The sequence below is a fragment of the Phoca vitulina genome, unplaced genomic scaffold, assembly GCF_004348235.1.
Source record: "Phoca vitulina isolate PV1807 unplaced genomic scaffold, GSC_HSeal_1.0 scaffold19, whole genome shotgun sequence".
NCBI classification, from domain to species: Eukaryota; Metazoa; Chordata; class Mammalia; order Carnivora; family Phocidae; genus Phoca; species Phoca vitulina.
In genome coordinates this window covers 25,791,778-25,818,356 of record NW_022589722.1, presented here as the reverse complement: position 1 = coordinate 25,818,356, position 26,579 = coordinate 25,791,778, and the positions used below count along the sequence as shown (strand labels likewise).

At 54.5% G+C, this 26,579-nt stretch overlaps 1 protein-coding gene across 1 annotated transcript in view; it reads right to left on the bottom strand.

Annotated features, from left to right (window-relative positions):
• Positions 1-11,881: 11,881 nt before the first annotated feature.
• Positions 11,882-26,579, bottom strand: part of MGAT3 (beta-1,4-mannosyl-glycoprotein 4-beta-N-acetylglucosaminyltransferase) — a 30,774-nt gene continuing 16,076 nt past the window's right edge. Inside the window, exon 2 of the mRNA XM_032416422.1 lies at positions 11,882-16,705. Within this exon, the coding sequence (XP_032272313.1) occupies positions 15,103-16,704 (1,602 nt within the window). The 5' untranslated portion in view covers position 16,705 and the 3' untranslated portion in view covers positions 11,882-15,102. The remainder of the gene's footprint in view (positions 16,706-26,579) is intronic.

The window sequence follows — 26,579 nt, the reverse complement described above, 5'->3', positions numbered from 1 at the left end:
AGCTCCCCCTAGACTCTTCTGGGTCTTCTCTTTACTTCCAGACTCACAGCACTCATTCCTGCTCTCAGTCTCCCATGACAATGGGGGAGGGCAGTGAGGCAGGCATCTGGGACCCACGTGTATCCATGGTGCCTTTGTAGGCCCGAGACCCCTGGCAAGGAGCACTGACCCAAATATCAGGGCCCGGCCGGGTTGATGAGACAAGGGGCCCTCTGGGATCTCTCAGATACTGCAGCTTTGACATAATCTGGACGTTGGCAATGGCATCTTCCGGGGTCATGGATAGAGGGTGAGTGGGAAGCCCTTGTTCACCAGAGCGGTGACTCACACCAGTAGTAAATATTTAATTATGGAATGAGTGAACAAATGAATGAATGAATGAATGAATGAATATTTTCCAGAAAGACAGGGCCTGGAAGAGTGGGACCATTTCCCTGAGTCAGGCCAGTCAAATCCAGTTGAATTGAAAGAGGCAGTGGGATGGTGGTGGGCATGGGGCAAGTGATTTAAGCTTCACGTGCCTTGGTTTCCTCATCTGTGAGCTGGAGATGGAGTTAAAGGAACTGCCTCCTTGGGCTGTTGAGGATTAAATGTGAGAGGGCATGCAAGGGGTCATCGGGAGCCTGACACCTGGTGAACGCACAGTAAGCAGAGACTTGTGTTATTATGAGGTCTCTCTCTCTCTCTCTCTTTCTCGTGTGTGGATAGGGACATGGGAATATTGGCTCACAAACAGACTTTGAAAACGCAGGACACCAGTTCCAGGGCAGGAACTCGGGGAAGTCTCAAGCTATGGCCTTCTGGCCCTGGAAAGCCTCAGTGGTCAGGGGTCTGGGCCCCAGAGGGTGAAGGCAGGATACTGGAACGAAATGAACAAAAATAATGAGCCATGAGGATTAACACTGTTGCTCCCAAGCAGTCTGTCGTTCAGCATGTAGTGAGCACCTAGCGTGAGCCAGGACTAGAGTGGGGAATGTAGAGGAAAACACACAGTTCCTGTCCTCGAGAGAGCCAGGGTCGAGAGGGGGGCAGACAGGTGCACAGACAGTCGCTCGGAGAGGAGCCTTCGCCAGTGCAGAAGCAGGGTTGCGTGGGCACCAGCTGGATAGGGAGGCGAAGGGATGAGACCCAAAGCTGGATGGCGAGCATGCCAAGGTTTCCCGGGGACGAGGTGATAGTCCACAAGGTGTGCTCTGGGCTGTTATGCTGGTGCCCTTAGTCTGCAGTCAGTCACGGGTTTGAATCCCAGCTCTGCTATCTGACAGCTGGGGGACCTTCAGCAAGTTTCTGAACAGCTCTGAGTCTTGGTTTAAATGGGGATTAATTAAAGTACCTAAGCAATCTGACCTTGAAATCCACTCATGCTAACTAAGATAGAGGGAGAGTGAAGCAGTGTATATCGGTGTATGTATTAAGGGTATATCTGTAATGAGAAATAAAACTATGGCTGAGGCCTTAGGGAGTTCAGGTGATGGTACGGGGGCAGGAGTGGTCCCAGCAGAGGATGGGGTCTCTGCCCATTGCAGAGTTCAAAGAATGAAAGCCGGAGAACTCAGGAAGGAGAGGCCCGAGATGAGACTGGGGAGGAAGGCAGGGCCTAGCAGGCCACAGCCAGGACTCTGACCCTGAGCCAACAGCAAGAGGGAAGTTCGAGCTAGGCTCAGACTTCGTCTGGGAAAGAGATTCTTGGTCCCTTTACAGGGACTAGACTGATGGGCTGAGACCTGCAGGAGATCGGTCCCCAGGCCACTGTGGCGCCCCTTGAAAGCCATCAGCAGACAGTAGGAGTGAGCATGGCTCTTTGTGTGTTGACACTTGCACATACAGTCGCCTGACCCTCATCACAGCCATGTGGGGATAAGACTGTCACTGCCCCTGTTACATCCATCCAAGGAGGCAGGACCTCGAAGAGCCATAAGCGGCAGGACTAGGATCTGAACTCCGCTCTGGGGATTGAAGGGTCCCCTGGGATAGATGAAGTCACTCGGGGCAAGGGTGGAGAAGAGGACACAGAAGGGGAGATCTGGGGACACTGATGTCTAAGGCCGAGGAAGCAGAAGACACTGCAGAAGACAGGGTGTCCTGGAGGCTTGGGGAGAGGAGGGTGTGGCCACAGAGGCCGGTGCTCCAGCCAGTCTGAGACCAGCCTTGCCCAGTTAGGGGCTGGTCCCAGACTCTCTCACTTCAGTGAGAGCCCAGGGGTGAAAGAGTACATGGGAAGGTGGAAAGGGAGACAGTGACTTTGCTGGGAGGAGAAAGGGTGAAAGGAGAGGCCAGTTGGAGGGAGGAAAAGTGGGCAGGGTGGGGTGGCGGTGGGCTGGTACGTGTTCCAGCCTGAGGAGGGGAGGAGAGGAGCCAGTCCAGGCAGAGGAGTTAAAAGCCCCAGAGACAGTGAGCGAAGTCACTTCACTGGAGCGAAGTCACAGATGCTGCTCACCCAGGGGGCAGGGGGAGGGAAATCCCCAGGCTTCCCGACAAAAGGCAGAGAAGGTGAGTCCCTGCGACCAGAGTCTGACGAGTCTCATGCCCTTTACTCTGCCCAGCAGGATGCCTTATAAAATTGAGACCCTTTTACCTGGGCTGATGGAGTAATGGAGGAGTTGGCTGTAACCGGATCAGCAAAGCTCCGGGATGTGAGCTGGCCAGGTACCTGGAAATCACTCTCAGAGTGAGCACCTCCCTCCTAATGGAGTATGCTGTCATCTGAGGTCATCGATCCTGTATTCACCAGACTAAAACCTGATATCCCTGGACAGGAGTGAGGTTCCCCCATTAGCCTGTGAACGCTTGCTGCCCACGTTGTGCCAGGTGGTGCCGAACAGGGCACAGGGAATGTGAGCTCATTCACTGAATACCCTCCCTCTGGCAGGTGCAGGAGCGGGGCTCAGGGCTGGCAGATGAGCAGGGGCTCTACCTCTGCCCACGTGTGCCCCCTCTGTGAGTACAGTGCCCTGCCCAGAGCAGTCACTCAGTGAATGTCCGTCAATGTCCCTTTCCGTCCTTTATTTATACCCACTGATCCCTACTACGGTCCTGCGAGGGCTGGATAGCAGGGGACCCACTTTACAGATGAGGCAGCTCCACTCAGGCTGATTATAGCCTCCACCTCCTCTAGGGGTAAACTGGAGGCCTCCATGCTGGACTGGACCAAGAACTGTTCTCTTCACTCCACAAAGAGCTTTGCAAGACCCAGAAAATTATAAAAGACAGCTTTCCAGGTTTGCTCAAATATTCAATGATCTGGCAGCACTGGGTTCCCCACTTACACTAAGGAGCAGCCACCACCTTTGGACAGAGTTTGAGCTCCCCAGTTCACCCCAATCCCCACCATGCCCTATTGTCTCATCCACTGGTGCTCCCTCATTTACATTACATTACCCATTGGGCTCCTGTGGTCTGCTGAGTCTGCTAAGACCTGAGGCCTCGTGAGGGTCACAGCTGTTAGACACTTGAGAGTTTATCCAGTTCAGCCCCTCCGTGCTGGTCCCAGGGTGCATGCACACATGTGCGCATACACACACACACACACACACACACACACACACACACCCGTACAGACACCCAGAGAGAGAAGACACTGGCCAAATCATACTTCCTAAAACATTTATAACTTTGGTGTATTCATCTGGAATTCACTCTGGTGTAAGGAGTGAGGTAGGGATTGTAGTCTTTCTTCTCAATGGCTGTCAGATATTTATGAAATAATCTTTCCTTCCCCCGGTGTCATCTATTTCATATACTAAATTCCTGTGTGTATTTAAGGACCCCATTTTCATGATACTTCAAATTTGCTGACTCCTGGGTCAGTGTGACCTCTTCCAAGTCACAGCTCTGATAGGGCTTCTTTGAGTTGTTGGGGGGTGAGAGCTCCACTGAAACCAACTCAGGTTGGGTTTGTCCTAAGGATGACCAGAGCCAGGTACTGGAGGCTGATCTCATGGCTGCTTCTCTCTGCACCTGTGTCATTTGCCCCCTTTCCAACCTGCTTCCTCTGATTGGCCCAGCTCACCTCTTCAAACCAAGCCATGTCATGAATAGTGCTGCTGAGTCTGTAGGTGAATTTCAGTAAGTTTTCTACCCCAGTCCAAGGAGGTGGGACGAGGAAGATGAAAAGATAGCAAGACTCCCTGGAGCTACATCAAGAACTTTGACTTGCTACTGTAGGTGATGGGGAACCATAGACTATTTTAAAGCTGGGAGCAGGTGGTGTTTGGATCAGATCTATAAGGTACAGGCAGGGCTGCTGGGTGTGGTGGTTCATGTTACACACTGCACAAGGGCACCACATCCAAGGGGCACCTTTCACATCATAGACCTTGTGGAGTTGTATGTTTCCTATGACATTTCTTTGGCAGAAGACAGTGAATTGTCTTGTTCTAATGAAATCAGTACATTACGGCAATTTTCCAATAGGTGGAAATAAAACGTCTTGGGCGAAGGGATGCCTTTCTCAATTTGCACAGAAGCCTGCATGGGCTGGCAGTGACCCTACCTTAAAGGATGGATTGGCCAGGGAAAGGGAGAAGAGGGAGAGCAAGGCACGTCTGCATTTCCAGGTCAGAGTCTGGGGTGTATGGCAACACAGTAATTAAGACAAGATACATTCCAGAGGATGCACAGAGCTTGGGATGACCCTGAGTGCAGTTTAGAGGATGAGTTGTAATGTTTGTGCATGCTCTTGGTCCTTTGAGTCTTAGAACTTGACCCCCCGATGTCCTCGTGCTCACTGATCGGCAGAAGAGCCTCTCCTCCCCCAGGCGTCTCTGCAATCCCACAGCCCGGCACAGACTAGAGAATGGAGGAATCCTCTCTAGACATGGCTCCCTAATGGGAAAGCCATTCTCACCACCTTCTCATATCAGATGGGCAGGGGAGGAAACATCTACCCAGCTGGAAGGGCAGGCAGCCACAAGCAGACCTGAGGCCCCTCTTACCAGATCACTGAGGCAAAACCCGGCACCATCCTGGGCTGTGCTTGGTAACTTCTAAGGGTGTTGATGACACCGGCTGGCAAAGCCTCGCGTTGATGCAGAGCAGTGGGCCTCCATGCTCAGTGACTCGGAAGGGGGACAGATGAACCCTAAGGAAGGTGGCAGAGTGCAGGGGTCTTTGGGGCCCCACTGGGGATGTGCCAGGGGGTGGATATCAACATCTATTAGTGCGAGTGGGGTCTGGGAGACAGCAGCTCCGAGGAAGGGTGAGTTGTTACGTGCACACCGTGTTGGGACAGTTCAGCGGATTTGGTGAGAGCTGCCGGGCCTGGGCAGAGAGTGCTGGGGACACACAGGTGAGGAAGACATGCCCAGCCCGGCTGTGTAGGCAGCAGATGTTCCAGAGGTGTTCATCCTCCAAGCTCCGCCACCTCCTGTGTGAGCTCTGGAACCTTCAGAGCTCCTCGACTGCAAAAGGGGAGAAGAAGAACACGTACCCCTTTGCCCTGCACGCCTTCAACACTTGCACGTTCCCCTAGCATTGCCTTCATCATTTTGCATTTTTCCTAGTCTTGGTTTTCTTTTTTCTTTGTAATTTTCTGTGAGTCTAATTAGCTATATACATCTTTCCATTTTTGTGGGGTGTACTTGGACACGCTGCCTCAAATCCCACCTGACGTCCAGTTGGAGGAGAGGGAAGAAGAGAAGGCAGGCCTGCACTGCTGGTTGTGGCCGTTCCTGGCTCTCCCACTAGGAGGCAGCACAGCACCGTGAGAAGGGGTGGCGGAGGCCCTGGTCCCAACTCCCACCGGAAGCTGTCTGCCTTTGAGCAATTTACTTATATCCTTAATCTCCCCAAATCCTAGCCTCCCCACCCCCACAATCTTGCAGGCTGGTAAGGGGGAAGAATCCCCCCCAAATACCATTTATATTACATGAAGTAATGTATGCAAAGTGCCTGGCATGTATACAGTAGGTGCTCAATAGTTGTATACTCCTACTGTAGTGGTCCTTAACCACAAGAGTGATTTTTTCCCCCCGGGGGGACATTTAACAATATCTGGGGACATGTTTGGTTGTCACGCTTGGGGGAGGGGATTCATCTAATGAGTAGGGGTCAGGGATGCTGCTAACACCCTGCAATGCACAGGACAGCCCCCCAACGCAGAATTATCTGGCCACGTTGTCACTAGTGCTGAGGTCGAGAAACCCGCAATCAGTTACTCACAATCGATTTTGAGCTCCTAGAGGGCAGAAAATGTGTCTTCATTTCTGTACCTTCCCTGAGGCCCATCACGGTGTGCAGTGAGTGAGTGAGTGCGGGGTTGAGCTGAAAAGTGAGTAGTGACAAGAAGTGGCATGGATACGGGGCCGGGGGGGGGGGGGGGACTGAGGGTGTCAGACAAAAAAGACTAATTCATAGGGTGGGGTCAAACGCCTAACTGCATTAGCCTGGGGGCTTCCTGAGAGATGAATTTAATTTGCAAAAACAAAATTGCTTCTAAGCATCCTCATCAGATTGCTTTAAATGCTGGTGATCAAGGGGACCCTTCGAGAGCTTTATAGAAGAACTGAGTGCCCCCCTTCGGAGCCCCTGCCCCAAGACGTCACAATGGGCTGGACTGGCTGAGTCAGGAAGTTCTCTGCCTCCTACAAATCTCAAGAATGTTGTGTGTTCTTCCCACCACCAACCTGCACCCCAGACCCTGGCCACTATTTGTAGAACCAAATGGTAAACAGTCTACAAGTCCCATTACTGGATAGCAGTGGACCGACTGGCAGAGCAGAACAGGGAATGGAGAGTTATTTTTGACTATGTGATGGACAGTCACGTGGACGAGGGCCTGGCCTTGTCCCACATGAACTTCTAGAAGGCAGAGCATCCAAACAGGCCTGGTGTGAGGCATGCTGGGTCTTCAGAAAGGCTGCCCAGCAGGACACACCAAAGGTTCTCATTATACCATGGGCACTGATGCAGTGTGATACTCGACAGAAGTGGCAAGTCTTGGCCAGGCTGGGCCAGTAACTGAGCTGGGGTGGGAGGGCAGCTAATCCTGTGGGCAAGGCCCTACAGAAGAGGAAGTTTGGGTCATAGAATACCTACTGTCCTCAGGTGGGCAGGTAGGTTGTATGCGATAGAAGCCAGGCAGAGTGGGACATTCAGGGAGCAGGGTATCTGGGAAGTGGGGGTTATTGGACAGCATAGGAGACGGTCCTGGGTTCAAATCTCAGTGCCTCTACTTACTAGCAGCATCCATTCCATAAATAGCTGTTGAGTTGTGCCAGGAACTGTTTGCTCCCAAGTGTGGGAGACAAACACAAAAGCAGACCATCCTAAAACCATGTGGAAAGGGCCGTACTGGAGACATTCGAGACATAACGGGAGCTCAGAGGATCAGCACCTACCCTGGGCGTGGGGAGGCAGAGGTGGGGGCCTTCCCAGCAAGGCCTCCTGGAGAACCTGACACACGAGTGGAGCCTGAAAGAGTGAGTAAGACTTAGGTACAAAATGGCGGCAGAAGGTTCTGGGCCAAGAGAATAGTGTGCATGAACTCAGGAAGGTTTTCTTTAGAGGAGTGAGAAGGCTTTTGGTTATAAGTAGCAGAAAACCCAGCTCAAAGTGTCTCTCACAAAGGGAATTTATGGGCTCACATAATTGAGAAGTCCTAACTGCGGGTTTTGGGTGAGGCTCTACCCGCAGCCGATGCTAGAAGCTATATACTCCTCCCTCTTATTTCTGGTGGTGGGGGCTCTTTTCCCATCATTCTTGAAGAACTTCTTTGCCAGGAGCTTCCAGCAATTTTTTCTTCTGTATCACTAACCTGGATTGTCCATCCCTAAAGTAATCGCCCTGACCAGGCAGTGGGTGTACCAACTGGTGTAGCCATTCAGGGCTACCCCAAGAGCTGGGTGTGTGCATGTGTGAGTGTGCACATTTGTGTGTGTGCGTCAATCTCACCCAAATGCACGATTAAGAAGTTCTGGTAGGAAGAGATCCTGAGAAGAGCGACTGCAAATGTCCACTATAGCCAGCATTTACTGAGTGCCTACTGCATGCCCAGCTCTGTGCTAGCTGCTTTTCATGCATCCTTTAAGCCCCTCGATGCTTTGAGGTGGGAGTCATCATCTCCACTTTACAAATGCTGAAATGAGGGCTTAAGTCTGAGGAACACATCCAGGGTCAGGTGATTAGCCAGTGGGGACCTGGGATTTGGACCCCGGGTGGTCATCTAACACAGTCTCCAGCACACAGTAGACACTAAATAAATGGTAGCTACTGTTAGGAAGAATTCAAGGATGACTCCCAGATTTCCAGCTGTTGCATGGGTAGATGAGGGGTCATCAATGGGATGGAGAATACAGAACAGAGAGAACAGCCCTGGGCAGGGGTTGGGGGGAAGCTGAGTTCATTTGGTCGCATGGTGTTTGAGGCGACCTTGACCTTGAGGACTAATCCAACAAGCTGTTGGATCCACGGGCTGGATGCCCAGGAGGGAGGACTCCCTGGAGAGACTGATCCAGCACCACCTGGGCAAGAATCAAGAAGAGTAGGCAGAGCAGTGGGTCCAGGATTAAGTCCTGGGGAGCCCCCTTATTGAAGGGGTACATGGAATAAAAGGATCCCAGGAAGGAACATCAGGAAGGAGGAGGAGGAAGTCACAGAGGCTGAGGGAGGGAGTGCGGAGATGGGAAGCGTGACCCTGCGTCAGACACACCACATGAGGGAATGGAGGGTGAGGCTGTGGTCATGATGGTGATGGCTCACATTTTTGAGGCTCTCCCGATGCTCTGGGCTCTGTTCCAAGTTCTGAGCACACTCACAACCACTCCGGAGGCCTGTCCCATGAAGATCTTCATTTTGCAGATGAGCATGCTGGAGAAGGACTTGGCCAAGGGCTGGTGAAAGACCTGATGGAGGCAGCTTAGGTTGTGCGGGTGGTGACCTCTGCAACCCACATTTCTTTGGGGCATCCTCCTTCCTCTGGAAGATCTAAGCTGATCAGCATATTCTACCCATCCCCCCCTCCAGTCTCACCAATTGGCCCAGGGATGATCACATGACTTTATTTCTCTAAGTCACTGAGACACAGGCCCAGGACTTTTAGGGAGAGGAGCTCTGTTTCTTCTGTGCTAAGTTCACAAGATGAGATGCTGTGAGGCCTGGAGCTGCTGCAGCCATCTTGCAGGCATGAGGATTAAGGCTGTCTGGGAATGGGGACAACACGAGATAGGAAGTGGAGCTGAGCTGAGCCACAGAGAGAGCCGGATGACAATGTGACAGTGAGCTCCACCTCAAGCTGTACCTGAAGCCTTTGCTGTGACTAAAGTAACCTGTTAGCAAGCCGATAAATTTCTTCTCTGCTTTACTCATTTGGGTTGGCTTTTCTGTCATTAACCGAAAGCAAACTGTGTCAGTCATCTTATGGCCACAATTAGGCTGTGTAACAAACCACCCCAGTGGCCAAAGCAATTGAGCTCACAAGACTGGATTAATGTTTAGGCTGAACTCGGCCAGGAAGCTCTCCTGGTCTTGGCTAGGCTCACACACCGTGGTGGTCGGCTGGGATGATGGGAACCACCAAACCACATGCCGAGGCCACAGTGGCAATGACTGGTGCCACTGTTGATGGTTTGTCTCTAGAAGCTTTCAGCAGCCTAGGATAGGTGTTTGAAAGGTGGTTTGTGGTACCAATGTGGGGTTGGACTTTTTCTGCCAAAGGACAGGGTTACAGGAAATCAGGAGCACAGGGGAGGTCAGGTTTGGGGGCAGATTGTACCTCAACTTGAGTTTGTGTGATGCTTCCTTGAGATTAGGTTCAAGTCATGTTTTTTTTGGCGGGAGACCTCAGAGGTGACGTGAGGTCCTTCTCAGAGTCTCACCTCAGTGGGTCTGTGAGGCCAGGGGGGGCCTGTGTGTGTTAATGTCCCCCTTGTCTGGTGCGCAGTCATTGACTGGTTGACCACCTCGTTCTTTTGTGCCTTATCCCTTCCTTTGTCACCAGTAATCCAGGTCAGGCCTGAGCAGGCGGGCACATCCTTGCAGCGACTGCCCTCGTGCAACTGGGCAGAAGAATCCAACCATTCAGTTGAGCCCGGATCGAAATATGGAACTGTTGGCAAATAATTTGCTGTTTTATCTATTAAGTCTCAGGGTGATTTGTGTTGAAGCAATAAATATTTGATAGAGTAAACTAAAACATAAAACTTGAACAATTATTGTAATTTAAAGGAGTGAGTTTCCTGCTGTAACTGAGCGTCTGGGAATTCACTAGAAGGGCACATGAGGGGCCAAGGATGCTGACCAGGGGGCTGGCCCCGGGCAAGGCTTTTCACTGCTTTGAACTGTAACCAGAGATTTGTAGACGTTCCATGATTTGGGATGCCTGGGTGGGGACTTCCAGTGGGCTCCAGGATGACGGGCCTTGAGGATGTGGGGGTTTTAATTGCCCACAGCTCAAGCCCCAACCCGGAAAGCAACCACACGAGTGCCTCGCTGATTGCTGCCCTTGTCTCCCCGACCTGATGGGGCTTTCCAGGCTGCGGAGCATGTCCCTGTATTTTATGTTATCCTCTGGATGTTAAATTCTGAAAGCTTTCTATGGACCAATTTTGTAGACAGGAGATTGAAACTGGAGAGAATATGCATCCCCTCCAAGGCCACGGAGCCTGCCATCAAATATTTATTGCTTCGACACAAACCATCCTGAAATTTAATAGATAAAACAGCAAATTATTTGCCGACAGTTCCATATTTCGATCCGGGCTCAACTGAATGGTTGGGTTCTTCTGCCCAGGTGCACGTGGGCAGTCACTGCAAGGATGTGCCCACCTGCTCAGGCCTGACCTGGACCTGACTCCCCACCCCACCTACCCCAAGCACCTGCAGCAGGTGCCTTCCTGCGCTTTGGGAGTGTGGCCAGAGTCCAGGTGTCTGAGTTAGGCATGTGGGTGCTCAGGGGACATTAGCCCCTGCTATAGCCACCAACACTGGCTCTCCTCCCTGTCTCCAGCCTCGGTCTCCCCATCTAACGGGGTGGCTGCCCAGCCACCCCACAGGGGACAGAGGCAGAGTTCAAAGTGTGCCCACTCCCACCATCTCTGAGACTTCCCTTAGAAAATACCCAGAGGGTTCCTTCCCCAGGACAATACCATTATCCACGGGCCCAGAGAAAGCCTCCAGGAAGCCCCCTCACCTTCCACGGCCCCAGGCGCCATCAGAGCACAAGTCCACAGGAGAGACACTGCCATCCTCACCTGCCCCCAAAGGGCCGGCGACAGGACCAGTGCTGGAGATCCAGGTGCGGTCCCTCTTCTGCCAGCCAGGAGCTGTGTGACCTTTGAACCTGTGATGGGGGAGCCTGGCTGGTTCAGCAGGTGGATCATGGGACTCTTGATCTTGGGGTTGTAGGTTCGAACCCCATGTTGGGTGTAGAGATTACTTAAAAAAAATAAAATCTTAAAAGAAAAAAAAGGGAACCTGTGACAGGTATAGAGGGGAAGAGCACTGAGGTGGGAGCGTTTGTCTGGATGCCCCGAGAGCAGGACTGGGGGGACGTCTCCCCTCTGGGCAGAGACAGCAGGGGTACCGGCCCACCCAGGAGGGTGAATGTCGCCAGTCCTGGGCCCACTTCTTCTTTCTGTGGCCCTCCTTCCAGCACTTTCCCCTGTCCGGCGTTTCCACCAGGTGTGGGTGGGGTGGGGCAGGAAGCTCCCCTGGCGGCATGCGTGTGTGTATGCGTGTGTGTGTGTGTGCGCGCGTGCATGTGTGACTGCATCCCTCCGTGAAGGGGCTCTGCATGTCCCCCTTCTCCCCAGCAGCCACCCGGTTCATGGGGAGGCTCGCACCCCACTGGCCCAGCCCTGGCAGTGAGGAGGTCTTTAAGAAGACCAGAACCACTCCCTTGCACCCCTCCCTGACCCAGAGCACCCCCAAACTGGCCCCACACGCATACCTTTCAGACTTTGTAGCTGTTTTTATTATTAATATTATCTTTTCCTTTAAGCATCCCTTTAAGGGTGAAATGAAATCCAACCATTTACAGAGAAAATGATTTCAGAATGTACATAGTGATTTTCCCTTACAAAAAAAATAATACTATTATCATTGGCGTCCTTAAATTATGCATTTCCCAGGGCCCTGCCTTCCACTTGGAGAAGTCCTGTCTCCCCTCCCCGCCTGCCCCCTTTGCCCCCAAAGCTCTCCCATGTCCACCGCTGCAAACCTGCCCCCATGAACTGACATGACCTGTGGGTGGGCTGAGCCTCCTGAGTCTGGAGGTCATAGGGCCAGTGGTTCCCAGGGAAAGACACCTAGTGACGGTGACAGGGCCAGCAGTGTGCCCGCACTCCCATTCACAGTTTGGTTTCCTTTCATACTGGGGGAGTGGCCCAGGGCTCCCCTGCCCCCCCAAATTCCCAGTGTATGATGTGAGTGTAAGTGAAACTCTTCAACCCCACACCTTGGCCCCCCCACCCCTCTGATGGCCGCCCTCTCCACCCAATGGCCAGGTCTCCCCTTGGCAGTGACCACAAACATGCTCTGGGTCTGAGAGGGAAGGTGGGGCCTGGCAGGTCTGAGCTCCCCCCCTTTTCCTTCCCCTGCCCTGGAGCTGGTGAACTGGAGGCCAGGGACCCCGCCAGCCTGGGGAGGGGGCGTCCCCACAGCAGCTGAGTGTGCCGGGGGCATGGGATGAGGAAGCCCACCCTGGGCTAGGGCTCAGGCATGATTCAGGAGCCCCCAGAGACCGCCGGTCCAGGAGATGAGCAGAGGTGGCTGGGAAGGCAGGCCCTGGCCTGAGTTGGCCCAGAGCCACAGGGACATTCTGACCTCTTTCGCCACTTCTCAGCTCCAAGAGGGACTGGGAGAGCAGCTGTTATAACTCCAAGGGAGGGGTTCCCTCGGGGCACGCCATGGACTCCCTTGGGGAGGGACAGTGGAGGCCAGAGAGCCCCCTCCGCCTGCTTCATGCCTGCCCACCAGAGGCTGTTCTGCGGCCAGCTCCCCAGACCATGCCCACGCCAGACATTTCCTTGGACGGAGCTGTGGCAAAGGAGACGCCCTTCTCTCCTGGCCCATCAGGAAACCCCAATAAGACACCCAGAGAAAGTCCAGGCTCGAGGCTGGGTGGGACCGGATGGAAGGATATGGTTGGGACCAAGATGGGCTGGAGAGGTAGTGAGCTCTCAGATGTTCAGCCCTCACGTCAGGAGGATTCTCATTCCTTGGACTGAAAGACGGATGGACAGACAGACCCCGCACCCCCTTTAGCCTTGCTTTCTAGGCTCCCCAAGGGCTTTCTGCCTCAGTTACCTTGTGGAAGCCGCAAGGAGGTGTGGCCACAGGCTCCAGGTCCTGGGGAAGGGGAGGCCTGGGCCCTGCCCCCACACCCATACAGAAGCATATATTTACAGGGACACCCCAATACAGACACGTACAAGTACACACCAAGCATGCACACATGCCCATAAATACACACACACACACACGCACAAACATGTACCGTCCCACAGGCAGGCTCTGCATCCTGGCATCACTGGGTGAACATCTACGGGGCCTCGGGAGGGGGGGTGTTATCACCCCTCCTACAACTACAGGCTCTAACTGCCCCCCAACCCTGGGCTGGCAGTGAGTGAGGGCAGGAGCAGGTGCTTCTAGGAGTTCTGAATGTGAGAGTAGGATCCTAGGACTGCGTTAGTCATTCCTATGCTCTCTCCCCATCCCCCTCCCTCTGTGCCAGAGATGCTCTTGTCTCCTGTCTCCATTCTCTCCTCCTTCCTTTACTAAGAGAACTCTCAGGCTGAGGCTGGGCATGCGGCTGAAGACTACCTTTCCCAGCTTCCCTTGCAGCTACTTGTGGCCATGTGACTAAGACCTGGCCTGTGAGATGTGATCAGAAGTGAACATGCCTGTTCGGGCTCATGCCCTTATAAGGAAAGGGCATGTACTTCTCTTGCCGTTCTCTGTTTCCCCTGGGCTGGGATGCACATGTGATGGTGGGAGCTGAAGCAACCACTCTATCCAGAATTGGAAGGTGCATATGAAGGAAAGCAGAGCTGCCTTACCAGATCTGGACCATCTCTCTCTAGGCAGTTAAGCTAGAAACAAGCTTGTCTTGCTTAAACCACTGTATTTTGGGGCTTCTTAATTAGAGCAGCTTAGAATCTAACCAATACATCCCCTGCCCTCATGAGGCAAAGAGGAATGAGATGACATACAGCTGGCTTTCAAGTCCCTCCTGGGTCCAGGGCAGCCCCGTGGGCCCTTCCTGGCTCTAGCCAGCCCCAGGAAGGGGCGCAAGGGTGACTCTACCAGAGACGGTGGGGAGCTGGGGATGGGGTAATGGGGAACCGCCTCCTCCCCCACGCCCCCTCCCAGGCCCGACCTATGAGGCTGGTAGATGGTCTAGTCTCTGGCTCCCATCCCACCCTGAGAACTGGACTCTTGGCCTTGCAAGGACTGAGTGGGCAGCCCACAAGACAGCAATATAAAAGAAAGAAGGAATGTCAAGGCCAGGTTTGGAACCAAAAGGAAGACTCCTTCGACTTCCGCAGACCCCTGCCTACCCCAAAGGTGCTATCCAGCACAGGGGTGGCCTATGGGGCAGAGTTCTCAGCTCCCTCTGGCTCAGCTCTTCTGAGGACACTGCAGTTCTTCCCAGCTGGCTGCTGTTTTTCATCCCCTCCCATCTTGGTGTCCCCTTTTCCTCCTGGACCCCAAAGCATCTATTTACAGAGCCCCAGGACCTCCTGACACGTCCACTTTTCCGCTGCCGGTCCAAAGCCCCAGGAGGCCAAATGGTAGGTTTCTTCCTGGCAGGGGCCGCAGCTCCCACCTGGTGGCCCTGGGGAGCTCCTGCAGGTTCCCTTCCCCACCCTGCCCGCCCTCCCTTGCCACCCAGTAACCATCATGCACTCTCGGCTGGCACTCCCCCTGCCACAGGGCTCTTGGTGGTCGGAAGGGCTGGACTCCCCTCTCCTGATGAGGAAGGATGTTTTGTGAGCTCACAGGCCTGACCCTTGATTCACGAGGGCCTGAGTAGGGACGACTCCTCCACCCCTCCACTCCTGGTCTTCTCAAGAACCAGCCAGAGGGCAGAGGGAGGCAGGAAAATACCAGGAGGGGCAGCCGCCGCCCCCCACCCTGCCATTGGCCCTCTACGATCATGCAGCCTTAGCCTTCAACCACATCCAATTTGCCCCTGGCGGGTGGCCTTCCCTCGGGACCCCTGATCCGCCGCCCACCTGCCGCCGTGCTCTTGGGCTCCTGGTAGGGGTTGTCCAGCAGGTAGCGGAACTGGGCGTAGTTGTTGAGCAGGTACTTAGGGGCGTACATGTGTTCGCTGGGGTCGGCCGGCGGGTACTCCTGCTGCGTGCCGTCAAACCAGCCCCCGGTGCGGATCAAGCTCCGGATGTAATTGAGGTCCCGCTTGTCCTCGTAGTCGCCCCAGCGGGGGAAGTCGCCGTTCTGGGCGGACACGAGCTTGAAGTAGATGCCCTCGGGCGTGAAGCACCAGGAGCAGTGCCAGCCGGCGAAGTGCAGCGGGCTGCCGAGCGACCACTGCACCAGGATGTGGCCCGTGCGGTTCTCGTAGTGCCGGAAGTTGGGCATGGTGTAGTACTGGCGGCGGCGCAGGCGGATGCCGTCCAGCCCGTACACCGTCTGCAGCATGTCCACCGTGCAGCCCGACACCACCTCCAGGGTGCCCGGCTGCTTCCAGAAGAAGCCGTACAGCGACTTGCGCATGTGGAAGGCGAACGGCTCGGTCCAGCCGTCGTAGAGCTTGAGGAAGAGCACGCCGTCGCGCGCGGGGATCTCGTCGGCGTCGTCGATGATGAAGACGTCGTCGGGCCGCAGGTTGCGCAGACGCGACACGCCGTCCTGCGTCAGGAAGGTGCGCAGGTAGTCGTCGGCGATCCAGCCGTCCTGCCGCCCGCCCAGCGGGAAGTGGTCCAGGAAGACGTAGAGCACCTTGTGCCGGATGTACTCGAAGGTGCCGTTCGTGAGCATCTCGCGGAACTTGAGCGGCCGCGGCTCCCCGTAGGCCGTGAAGTTGGACTCGCACACCACGAAGGCGTCCACCACGTCGCCCAGCTCGTGGAAGCGCACGTCCAGCAGGTCGAACTCGTGGTTGATGTTGATGGCGTTGATGACCCGCCGCGGCACCTCGCGGGGCACCAGGCGCTCCTTGGTGGGCAGGTTGGAGTACTGCACCACGGTGGGCACGCCGCAGCTGGGCCCGTGCCAGCCCGGGAGGCACACGCACTCCACCCACTTGCGCCGTGGGCCGCGGGCCCCCGGGCGCTCGCGGGCGCTCAGCAGGTGCCGGGCCGGGCCCCGGGCCGAGGAGCCGTCGGCCCCCTCGGCCTTCTCCTCGGGCCGCCCCGAGAGGGGCTTCTCCAGCATCTTGGTGCCTGGTTTGAAGCAGACGCCTCCCGCCTTGGTGCGGACGAAATACTCGGTGGTGTCCTCGGGCAGCACGAAGTCCATCCGGTGGAGCTCTTCAGTGGCCTTGCTTGGTGACAGCGGCTGGAGCAGGGGCGAGTGGGAATAGAGCGGCGTTCGCAGCAGGTCGGGGCTGCCCGGCTCCGGGCTGGCCTGGGGCGTGACGGGGGCATTGTTCCAGAAGAAGCTGGACACGAGGTTCGGGCTGAGGGAGGCCAGTTCTCGAGGGAAGGTGACATAGGACAGGGTCTTAAAGAAGTGCAGGAAGGAGATGAGGCACAGGCCGGCCATACAGAACATGAGAAAGAGCTTGTAGCGTCTCATCTTCATCCTGCAGTAAAGAGGGATAGAGCGGACGGGTCAGGGGTCTGCAGACCTGGGTGAGGACAGCCTGAGGCCCCTCTCCTAAGGGAGGGACCCCAGGGAGGCCTTTGCAGCCACCGCGTCTGTGAACGTCCTGGCCAGTGCCTGGCGCCCCTACAGGAAGTCACCTCCTGGCCGCCACGAGTCCAGCCTGTGAGTCCCAACTCGCTGTACCAAGTACCCCTGGAAGGCGAGGCAACAAGGAAATTCCCCTCCTGGCTCAGGACCTCCTCCCTTCCCCTCAGAGAGTACCAGGTCACCACACCCACCACACCCACCCCCGCTGCAGCCTGATCCTCCACCTGGCCTGCTTCCCCTGACCAGACCGGCTTCGGCTTCACCGCTAGGCTTTGCTCTAGGAACAATGCAGCCTGGGAAAAGCTCAACTCTGCAGTGCAGAACCTGCCCCAAGGGAGGGGCAGAGGGGGCTGCAGGCTGCCAACGTGGGTCCGTCCCCTCCCTGCCCTGCCCAGGGTGCTTTCCTCTCTTCATTTCTTTCTTTCTTTCTTTTGTGGATATGTTGACAAAATTTTTTTTTTTTTTAAGATTTTATTTATTTATTTGAGAGAGAGTGAGAGCGCATGAGCAGGGGGAGGGGCAGAGGGAGAAGCAGACTCCCAGCTGAGCAGGGAGCGCAATGCGGGGCTCTACCCCAGGACCCCAGGATCAAGACACGAGCCAAAGGCAGATGCCTAACTGACTGAGCCACCCAGATGCGCTTGACATATCTTTTTAATTCCTTTTCACTGAAAAAATTCACAGGTCTCAAGGAAACACATTTAATTCTAACATATTTAAAAGAATAAGTAAAAGTTCCCCTTCATTACCCCTTTGCTAGACCAATCTCCAGGCATAAACAGTTTGATCTGTTTGAGGTGTGTTGCTGGTTTTATATGCAGTATTTGTTTTTGATTTCCTATTTTTCATAAATATTATCATATTGGATATTAAGTACAATCAAGTTGTTTTCCTCAATCAATGATAAAGAGATTTTCGTATCAGTAGTAATAAATCTACCATTTCCTTTTAAATCCCACACAATATTCCATGGTTATTTTGAATGAATCACTCTATTCATGAGTGACTCATGAGTATAACCATTCTTTCTATTCACTTACACAGTTCGATTTATCAATTAGCTTATGGCTGTGGAATGGAGAGCCTTGTATATTGTTTTTTACAATTTAAGTAAACTTTCTATTGTAAAATATTTGTAGCGTATCGGAAAAGTTGCAAAGATAGTACAGAGGGTTCCCTTACACTCCTCCTTCGGTCTCCCCCATGGTTAATGTCTTACACCACCATGATACATTTGTCATAACTCGAAAATTGAAATGGCCACATAACTATTAACTGAAGTCTATACTTCATTCAGATGTGCTATTTATCTCATGAATGAACCTGCGGAGCAAGAACACACTTCTGACCATAATCCTCCAGCTTGTTTTGTCCTAGAGCCCAGGGAGGTGGGCAGGCAGGCTGGGAGGCTACACTCACTGGGCCAAGTAGGACCAATGATGGTTGGATGATCTATCGAGTCTCGGGAGGGGCTAGGACAGAAACTGGCCTTTGGCATCTGGTGTTTGCATTTTCCCTTCCATAGATCCCCATGAGTGAGGCACTGTCCCTCCACGTAGAACATTCTTTCCCTTCAAATGTTCCTTTCTGTGGCTTCTCCTTACTTCTCTGGGTCATTTGGGTGCCTTGCTGCCATACACTCCCCTCCACTTCCTAACTCTGAGGACAGCAGGGGAGAGTGGAAAGATGCACACTTGGCTTCAAACTTCTGTGATCTTAAGCAAGGCTCCTCACTATTCTAAACCTCAGTTTCTACACCTGTGAAATGGGTACAGCGTTCCCGGTGGGCAGCAGGTGCTCAATAAACTTCTGTCCTTTCAAGGCTGGAAGATTCCAACATACTTTTCTCTAAGCTATGTGGTCATAAGGCACAGAATCATGAAATGTTTGATCTAGAATTTTAAGAACCACCTCCTCCAACCTTCTAATTTTACAGAGGAGGAAACCAGGACCCAGGGGGCTTCAGGGACCCGCCTGATGTTACAAAGCTGGGGCAGGAATCTGGGTGGCTTGCCTCCTGTTCCACCCCCTTCCCAGCCTCACGTTGGTGAGGAGTCCTGAGCAGGGTGGTGAGGAACAGTGGAGTGGCTGCCAAGTCCCCTGGCCGGGTCCAAGGGGACGCACCTCCTCCAGTTTGAATGCCCAGCCCTCCTGGAGCCTGCCCGAGGGTGGCTGGCACAGCTGACTGCCAGCAGTCGGGTAGGACAATTGGGGCGGGGGACCTGGCCTCTGCTAAATGTCAGCTGTCCCAGGGCGGGGGCGGTTTGCTGCTGGTCTCCACTGGCTTTTGGGAAGGTGGGAGGGAGGGGCTGCTCCTTGGCAACATTTGGAAGTAGGTCTTCTGGGCTCCTCTCTCTCTAATGGATCCCAGCCCTACTCTGGCAAAGTGAGACCGGGCAGACCAGGCCAGCAGGGTGAGTGGCGGGGCAGAGGGGTGAGGCCCGATAAAGACGGGTAGATAGGAGTTCCTGCTGTGGCAGAGACCAGGCATCAGGCAACACTGCAGATGGAGGTCAGCACAGCAGAAGCCTCCAGACTGACCCACCAGAGGGCCCTGAGGACCTAGTAAGGCAGCCCTGATCCTTCTGGCAGGCTCTTCTTTCCCACTTGGAACCAGCCTCTATGGAGCACACCCCAACCCTGGCCCTTGTTGGACTGAACTAGCCCATGAGCTGTGGAGGGCGGGGCCAGGCTGCCGCTCCCGCTCATTCCGCCAGCAGCAGTGGCCCTGCTGGGCGCGAAGGGCCCCTACAGCCTCGCCAGGGTCACCCTGACCCAGCTGCCCCTCGGCTCCCCGGCCAGGCTGGCTTTCAGGACCTGGTCACACCTGGCCAGATGTGCCCTTCGGAGGACAGACTCACCAGTGCTTGGGATCCCCCTTTCACTGGGGCTTTCAGAGTGAGGCCCCTTGATGAGGCTCCAGCCTGGCTTGCTGCAGAGAATCAAGGAAGTGTGTGTGGCTAATTTCATTACTTGGGCTGCTTAGAAAATGCCGAAGCACACGGTGGTCGGCCTGGAGCAAGTCAGTGCCTCACAGACCAGATTTGCTGGGACACCTTCACTTTCAGCTTCACTCTTACTCCTCCTTCACTCTTACTCCCCGATCCCTTTTTATCTTATCTTCATGTATTTCTTTAATAAATGCTTGAAATATTTTTTTTCCCCACTGAGTGGCATCTAAATAGGAAACTGAATAAATAAAGCATGGGCTCCTGAGGTCTCATGCAAATCTCATGCACCCTGGGAGGTTACTGTAACCACCCATTTTACAGATGGGGAAACAGAGACTCAGAAAGATGACAAGGCTTTTCCCAAAGGCCATTAGGACAGTTCTGTTCCCGTGCCAGCACCTTCCTCCCTCCTTACAGCTGAGATGAGCCCTCCAGGTGGCCCAGCTGTGGGCTAAATCCGCGGAAGCAAATGAGGCCCCAGCTGGCAGAATTTCTACCTCCGTTATAAAGCTTCATCGAGAACCCATCAGGTATCACAGCAAAGCTGACGGTCTTTGACGCTCACAAACCAGTAACTGTCCCGAGCACATTCCACACTAGACCTCATTGAATCTTCTCAACACGAAGCAGGTACCATTGTCATCCCCATCTTACAGATGAGGACACCGAGGCCAGAAAATGACATAACTTACCCAGTGTCACACAATTAGTAAGGGTCACACTCTGTGGGGTCCAGTGGTAAATCTGTCCTGAGCCCCTTCCATCTGCCACATTCAACCCAAGTTGAAGAGTCTACTGGTGACCAGTGAAGACAAGCCAGGGGATGGAACAGCCACCATCACATTTGACCCACACAATACCCCACAGGGTGCCCACCTGACCCATATCACCCACTCACGAAGCAACTACTTATCAAGAGCCCGCTGCGTGCCAGGCACTGTGCTAGGCCCTGGGAGCCCAGGAGACAAGGCAAACGAGGACCCCACCTCCGTGCAGCGTACCCGGGGGTGAACAGGACAAGGGACTGCAATAAATTAGAAATAAATGAGTCAAGTAATACTGCGCATTAGAAAGAGTCGTGCTCCAGAGAAAAAGCTGGGTAAAGGCTAGGAGGTAGAGTGGGCTCGGTGACAAACAGGGTGCTCAGTGCAGGCCTAACTGGGAAGACGGAGACTTGACAAAGACGAGGGGGCAGGGGAAGAAGGTTCTGGGAAGAAGGAACAGCCGGTGCTCAGGAGGGAGGCGGACAGGATGGGCCCAGATCACACGGCGCCTGGGGTCACAGCAGGAAATGTGGCTTTCACAGGAGGATTCTGGGCAGAGGAGGAACATGACCTGACTTTGGTCTGCACAGACTCACTCGGGCTGCTCTGTTGAGAGGACACGGTTGGCTGCAGGGTGGAGCAGGGAGTGTGGCGAGGAGGCCCCAGCACCATCCAGGTGTGACGGGGGTGGCTTGAACCACGGTGAGAGCCGTGCAGAAAGCGCTTAGGTTCTGTTGGACTTGCTGAAGACGTGGATGTGAAGTGTGAGCAAGGAGTCTGGACCGAGAAGGACGGAGAAGCCTTTGACTGGGGTGGGGGCCACCCCTCAACAGCCTTCACGGAGATGGGTGAACAGCAGAGCTGGGCTTTGAGTCAGGCTGTCTCTGCAGGTCCTCGCTCTCACCCTCAAGCAGCATCCCTCCCAGCAGATGCAAACACTGAGGCTGAGTGAGGGGCGTGGCCAGTCGCTTCGCTGGCTAATGGCAGAGCCTGGCTGTTGACTTTGGTCTCTGGATCCAAATCTCATGTCCTTTCCACAGTATGCTTGGTCTAGAAGCTTCACAGGGTAGATGGGGGTGGGGTGAGCAATGCTTTGGATCTGACGTCCCCCTGTGGGCTCTGGGAGGAGGAGCTGGGTTGGGGAGCATTGTCCAGCTCACCATTCTCCACTCCCTACTCCTGCTGGCTGGCATGCATTAGCTTGAGCCCCTCTGGGAACTCAGGACCCCAGGTGGGGTGCAGTGGCCAGGACCTGCCTGGAGAAGCAAGTTAGCTGAGGAAGGACTTGGGGTCTCTAATGGGCTGGCCCGCTGCCCTCCAAGGCCTAGGCAGGCACTTCCCTAAGGACAAAACCCCTGTCTGGGTCCCTCCTGCTGCTGAGGATGACCTTAGGCAGCTCAGAGGCCATACTTAGGCCCTTACTCATTTCAGTAAAATTCACTGGATATTTCTCCAGTGCTTGCTTTGTGTCAGGGCCGGCCTCTCTTGAAACCAAGTGGCTTCTGCCCCGGGTTAGGACCTGGAAGAACCATACTGAGTTCTGCCAACCCTCCTCCTGACTCCCTGCATCAGCCTCTGGGTTTATATAGCCCCTGTCAACCTGAGTCTCAAGAATGCTTGGCCTCTCTGAGCTTCAACTCCCCCATCTATAAAATGGATATAATCATTCCTGTCCTGCCTATTTTATTTTTTTTATTTTTATTTTTTAAAGATTTTATTTATTTACTTGAGACAGAATGAGAGAGAGAGAGAGAGAGCACATGAGGGGGGGAGGGTCAGAGGGAGAAGCAGGCTCCCTGCCGAGCAGGGAGCCCAATGCGGGACTTGATCCAGGGACTCCAGGATCATGACCTGAGCCGAAGGCAGTCGCTTAACCAACTGAGCCACCCAGGCGCCCCTGTCCTGCCTATTTTAAATGAGACACCAAATCAGAGAGACCAGTCCATAGCCCTGCCCTGTTGCCAATGCTCACCATGCGGAGCTCACCTTCCCTGACCTCTGTCTCCCCAGCTGGGCTACCAGCAACCTGGGGCAGGGAGCTGTACACAGAAGGTGCTCAATAAAAGCACCCTGCATTGCCCTGGGCCTCCTCAATGTGCTCACCATCACTTCCATACACACAGACTCTGGAACAAGACTCCAAATCCTGGCTCTACCATCTCCTGTGTAGCCTTGGGCAAGTTCACAACTTTCCTCCTTTTTTTCATCTATAAAATGAGGGTTCAATAATCCATATAAAGTGCCTGGCGCATAGTGAGTACGAAATACACTATAACTCTTCTTACTCCTGTTGCTATATCCCAGCCTGGCAGAGAGAACCTTTGGGTGGGGGCACGGCAGGAGTAAAGGCTTGGAAGTGAGCCCCTGGCAAAGCCTGGGCCTTGGTGGGTGCTGTCCCGTCTCAGAGGAGCAAGGAGCAGAGCAGGGGCTCAGCAAGTGAAGCCTAGGCAGAAACTGAGCCGGACGGTGGAGGGGCTGGGGAAGGGCGCCCTGCTTCCTGGGGAGCCGGGGAAAGGAGGAATTTCAGGCTCTCTAAGAGCCTCCCCAGCACCCCCACCCAATATACACACACCCAGGGGCCTGGGTCTCCTGCATGAAGGTGGGGGAGGGGTGCTGGGTGCTTCCTGGTAGCAGATAATCAGGGATGGGGGAGGCTAAGGCTGACCCTGACCCAGGATGGTGGCAGGATCAGCCCACCCTGGGCCTCCTCTTCTTGTGCTGACTTGTGGCTGTGGCCATGCCCCAGAAGGTGCCCCTGGGCAGGTTTTCTTCCTTCCCTCCTCTTCCCACTCTTTCCTTCTCCTCCTTGTGCCCTCTTTCTCTGGGCTCTACTTAGAAGGTTGACTGGGTAAGGGAGGAAAGCAGATGAGCCCAAGCCCCACAACCCACCCATAATCTCAGGGTCAGGGCTCAAGCTGTCTGGGGGGTGGCTCTTGGGCAGAGAGGACAGGTGCTCCCTGGAGACCACAGGCTATGACTGTGGGCCTGGCCAGGCTGACAGTAGCCTCATGGATGCAGACATACCCTGACAGCTGTCATCGGAATGACGGGAGTCTCCTGTGGAGCTCTCCATGGTCCTGAGCTCGCCTGCGCTGACCACGGTCCTAGCTTAGCCCTGGGAATGGCCTCCACCAGCCTCTCACTGGCCCCTGCCAGCCTCCTCTGTGGTTCAGTGGCTCATGTCTTAATGGCCACTTCCCCTGCCCACCATTCTCTGGCCCCCTTCCCTGCCTGCCTCATGACACCTGATCCCTGGTGTCCTCAGTTCTGGAGCAGCCACGGGGCACTCAACTCCTACACTGGGTGAAGGGATCAGCTGTGTTCTGAGTCCAGCAGCAAAGAGGTTTGACACCTAGTAGGTGCTCAGGACGCTCTGGAAATGCCATGAGGGGAAATCTTGGGAGGTTGCACAGCTAACCTCATCTCCACTCTTGGGCAGGAAATGGCCCATCTACAAACCCCACCTGGGAGCACCTCTGAATGCACCCCACATTCGAGCCCCGCATCGGGCTCCCTGCTCCGTGGGAAGCCTGCTTCTCCCTCTCCCACTCCCCCCGCTTGTGTTCCCTCTTCGCTGTGTCTCTCTCTGTCAAACAAATAGATTAATCTTAAAAAAAAAAAAAAAAAAAGAAAGGGCATCTTGATTTTGAGCTGCAGTCCGCCTCCCTGTGCTCACCTCCACCCCATTCCAGTCTTACCCTATGTGACCCAAGGGCTCTGCCCATCTCCATGAGGGAGGCAGGAGGTGTATCTTGGCAGCAAACTCTGCCTAAGACACAGGGTAGGCACAGTGGTTGTGACGTCAGATCTGAACACTGCCCCTGACCTTGGCAAGTTATCCTACCTTTCCCAGCCTCAGTTCCCCTTCTCTGTAAAATGGAGGTATAACAAATGAATTAATCCATGCAAAGGACTAGTAACTGTGTCTATGCATCAAGTAGGTGCTCAGTGAACACTGGCCTTCATTGTCACTGGAAATCAGGAAGATTTGGCTTGAACCCCAGTGCTGTAATTTACTGTGTGCCTTCAGGCAAGTTACTTAGCCTCTCTGAGCCTCAGTCTTAGCCGTAGAAGGAAGATATCCTCTCCCTTGCAGTCCTGTCGGGAGATCTGGATGAGCCGTGGTATCAAAGCATCCTGCATGGAGCCCAGCACTTGGTAGATGCTCTAAAAATGCCTGTTTCTTTCCTTCCATTTGCCTTTCCTGCCAGGCAACCAAATGCAGATGACATGACTAAACACGCCAGGCTTGCTCCTGGCCGGCTTTGTTAAAGGACTGAGCCAGTTGGAAGGCTGCTTACTACTGACTGGCACCCAACACCCTACTGGGCAATCTCAGTGACTCATCTGGCTTTCAGAGCCCAGGAAACCTGGAGCCCCACAGAGGTTCCAGACTCCTCTCCCGGGGTCTGAAGGGCCCCGGAGTAAGAATATTGTCCAAACCCTCACCCCAGGCCGGTGCTCCTGCCAAGTGCCCATCTGGCCTCTGCTTGTCCAATTCTTAGCGCCACCCATTCCAAGCACGTTGGGCTGGTAGAAATTCTTCCTCCTATTGACCTAAATCAGCCTCCCTGGAGCTTCTGCAACTGTTTCCGGGTCCTTCCTTGGGGTTAGGCAGAGCAAGGCAGCGCCTGAGGAATCAGAAGACTCCGAGGCAAAAAAAGGGTCCTTCTAATGTGAGGTTCCACGATCCTACACGGAGAGACGGGCAGAGGAGGCAGCTACGGAGTCCGACAAATTCCAGAATTCTGGCAAGATGCGAGAAACAACTGACGCTCTGTTTATTTCTTTAGCTTTCATCATTTTATTCATTCCTTCGGCTCCTATCCATCAGGCAGAGCTCCATAAGGGTCAAGCCTACACGCGGGGGTCACCCCACAGCCAGCGCATCATCCAGGCTACTGGTGGACATTTCCCAAGACCCTGCAGTGTGCCAGGCGCTGCCCTTGCAACAGCTGGAGAAATTAGGGGCCCTTCCTGGGGCCCACCCTGGAGGAAGGTATGTGAGTCTCCATTTTGTAAATGAGGAAATGGACGCTTCAAGGTTAAGCTACTCGCTCAGCCACACAGGGCTTGTGGGAATGCAGCAGATGGGAACCAAGATTCCCCAAGCATGCTGCACCTGCCGACAGGTAGACCTGGGGCCCAGCGGGGCTGCATATTTGGGGGTTCTGTCTGAGGCTAAACACGAACAGCTTAGCTGAGGGAGGGTCTGATGTACCCTGACCCCCAGTCCCCAGGACTTCTACTCCCCGGCACTCCCCAGAGAGAAGTCGGCTCAAAGGGCCAGCCCTGGCCAAGGACCCCAGCTGCCCAGGAACTGGAAAGTCCTGGCAAACCCTGTTCACCATGGGGCGGGTGGGAGAACTGCTGCTGCTCCCATCCACAGATAAGAAAAAAGGCCCAAAAGAGAGGCACAGCTACACTGGGAGCCATTCCTAGACCAGCCAGGTGGGGTGCCCAGGCCACTCCCCTGGGCACAAGAATCTGGGCCCTACTCTTTCTTGCTGGCTTAGCTCCAGGGCAGGGGGCTGGCTGAAGCTTCAGCCCAATGCTCATGCTCAGGAGCCCTTTCCATGGTGAACCCCACCCGTCCCCCTCCCCCACAACCAGCCCATGTGCCCTGGCCCTCTCTCCTTGCTCCAAACCCCTTCCCACTCCGCCTGATTCCAGCCCCCTGCCAGACGCCTGAGAACTTTCCCACAGAGTGGTTGTTAGCATGTGCCTGAGAAAGTGGTTCCCAACGCTGGGACCTGCCCTCAGCTCCCCGGGGCCTTCTCCTCTTTCCCCACTGGTCATTGGCCCACCGAGGACATCAGTGTCTGGTCCCCAGAGGCCCATGGGTAGTGAAGACAAAGAACATTTCCACCAGCTCAGAATGTTCTATTGGGCAGTGCTGGAGGCTAAAGAGATTAGTCATGCTCAGGCGTCAGCCAACGGCTCAGAAGCCTGCAGTGGCTCCCACTGTCCCGCACTCAGGCTCATGGCTGTTGTGACCCCTGCCTCCTGACATCTGGCCCTACTTTGCCTTATTCATGTTAAGGTCATG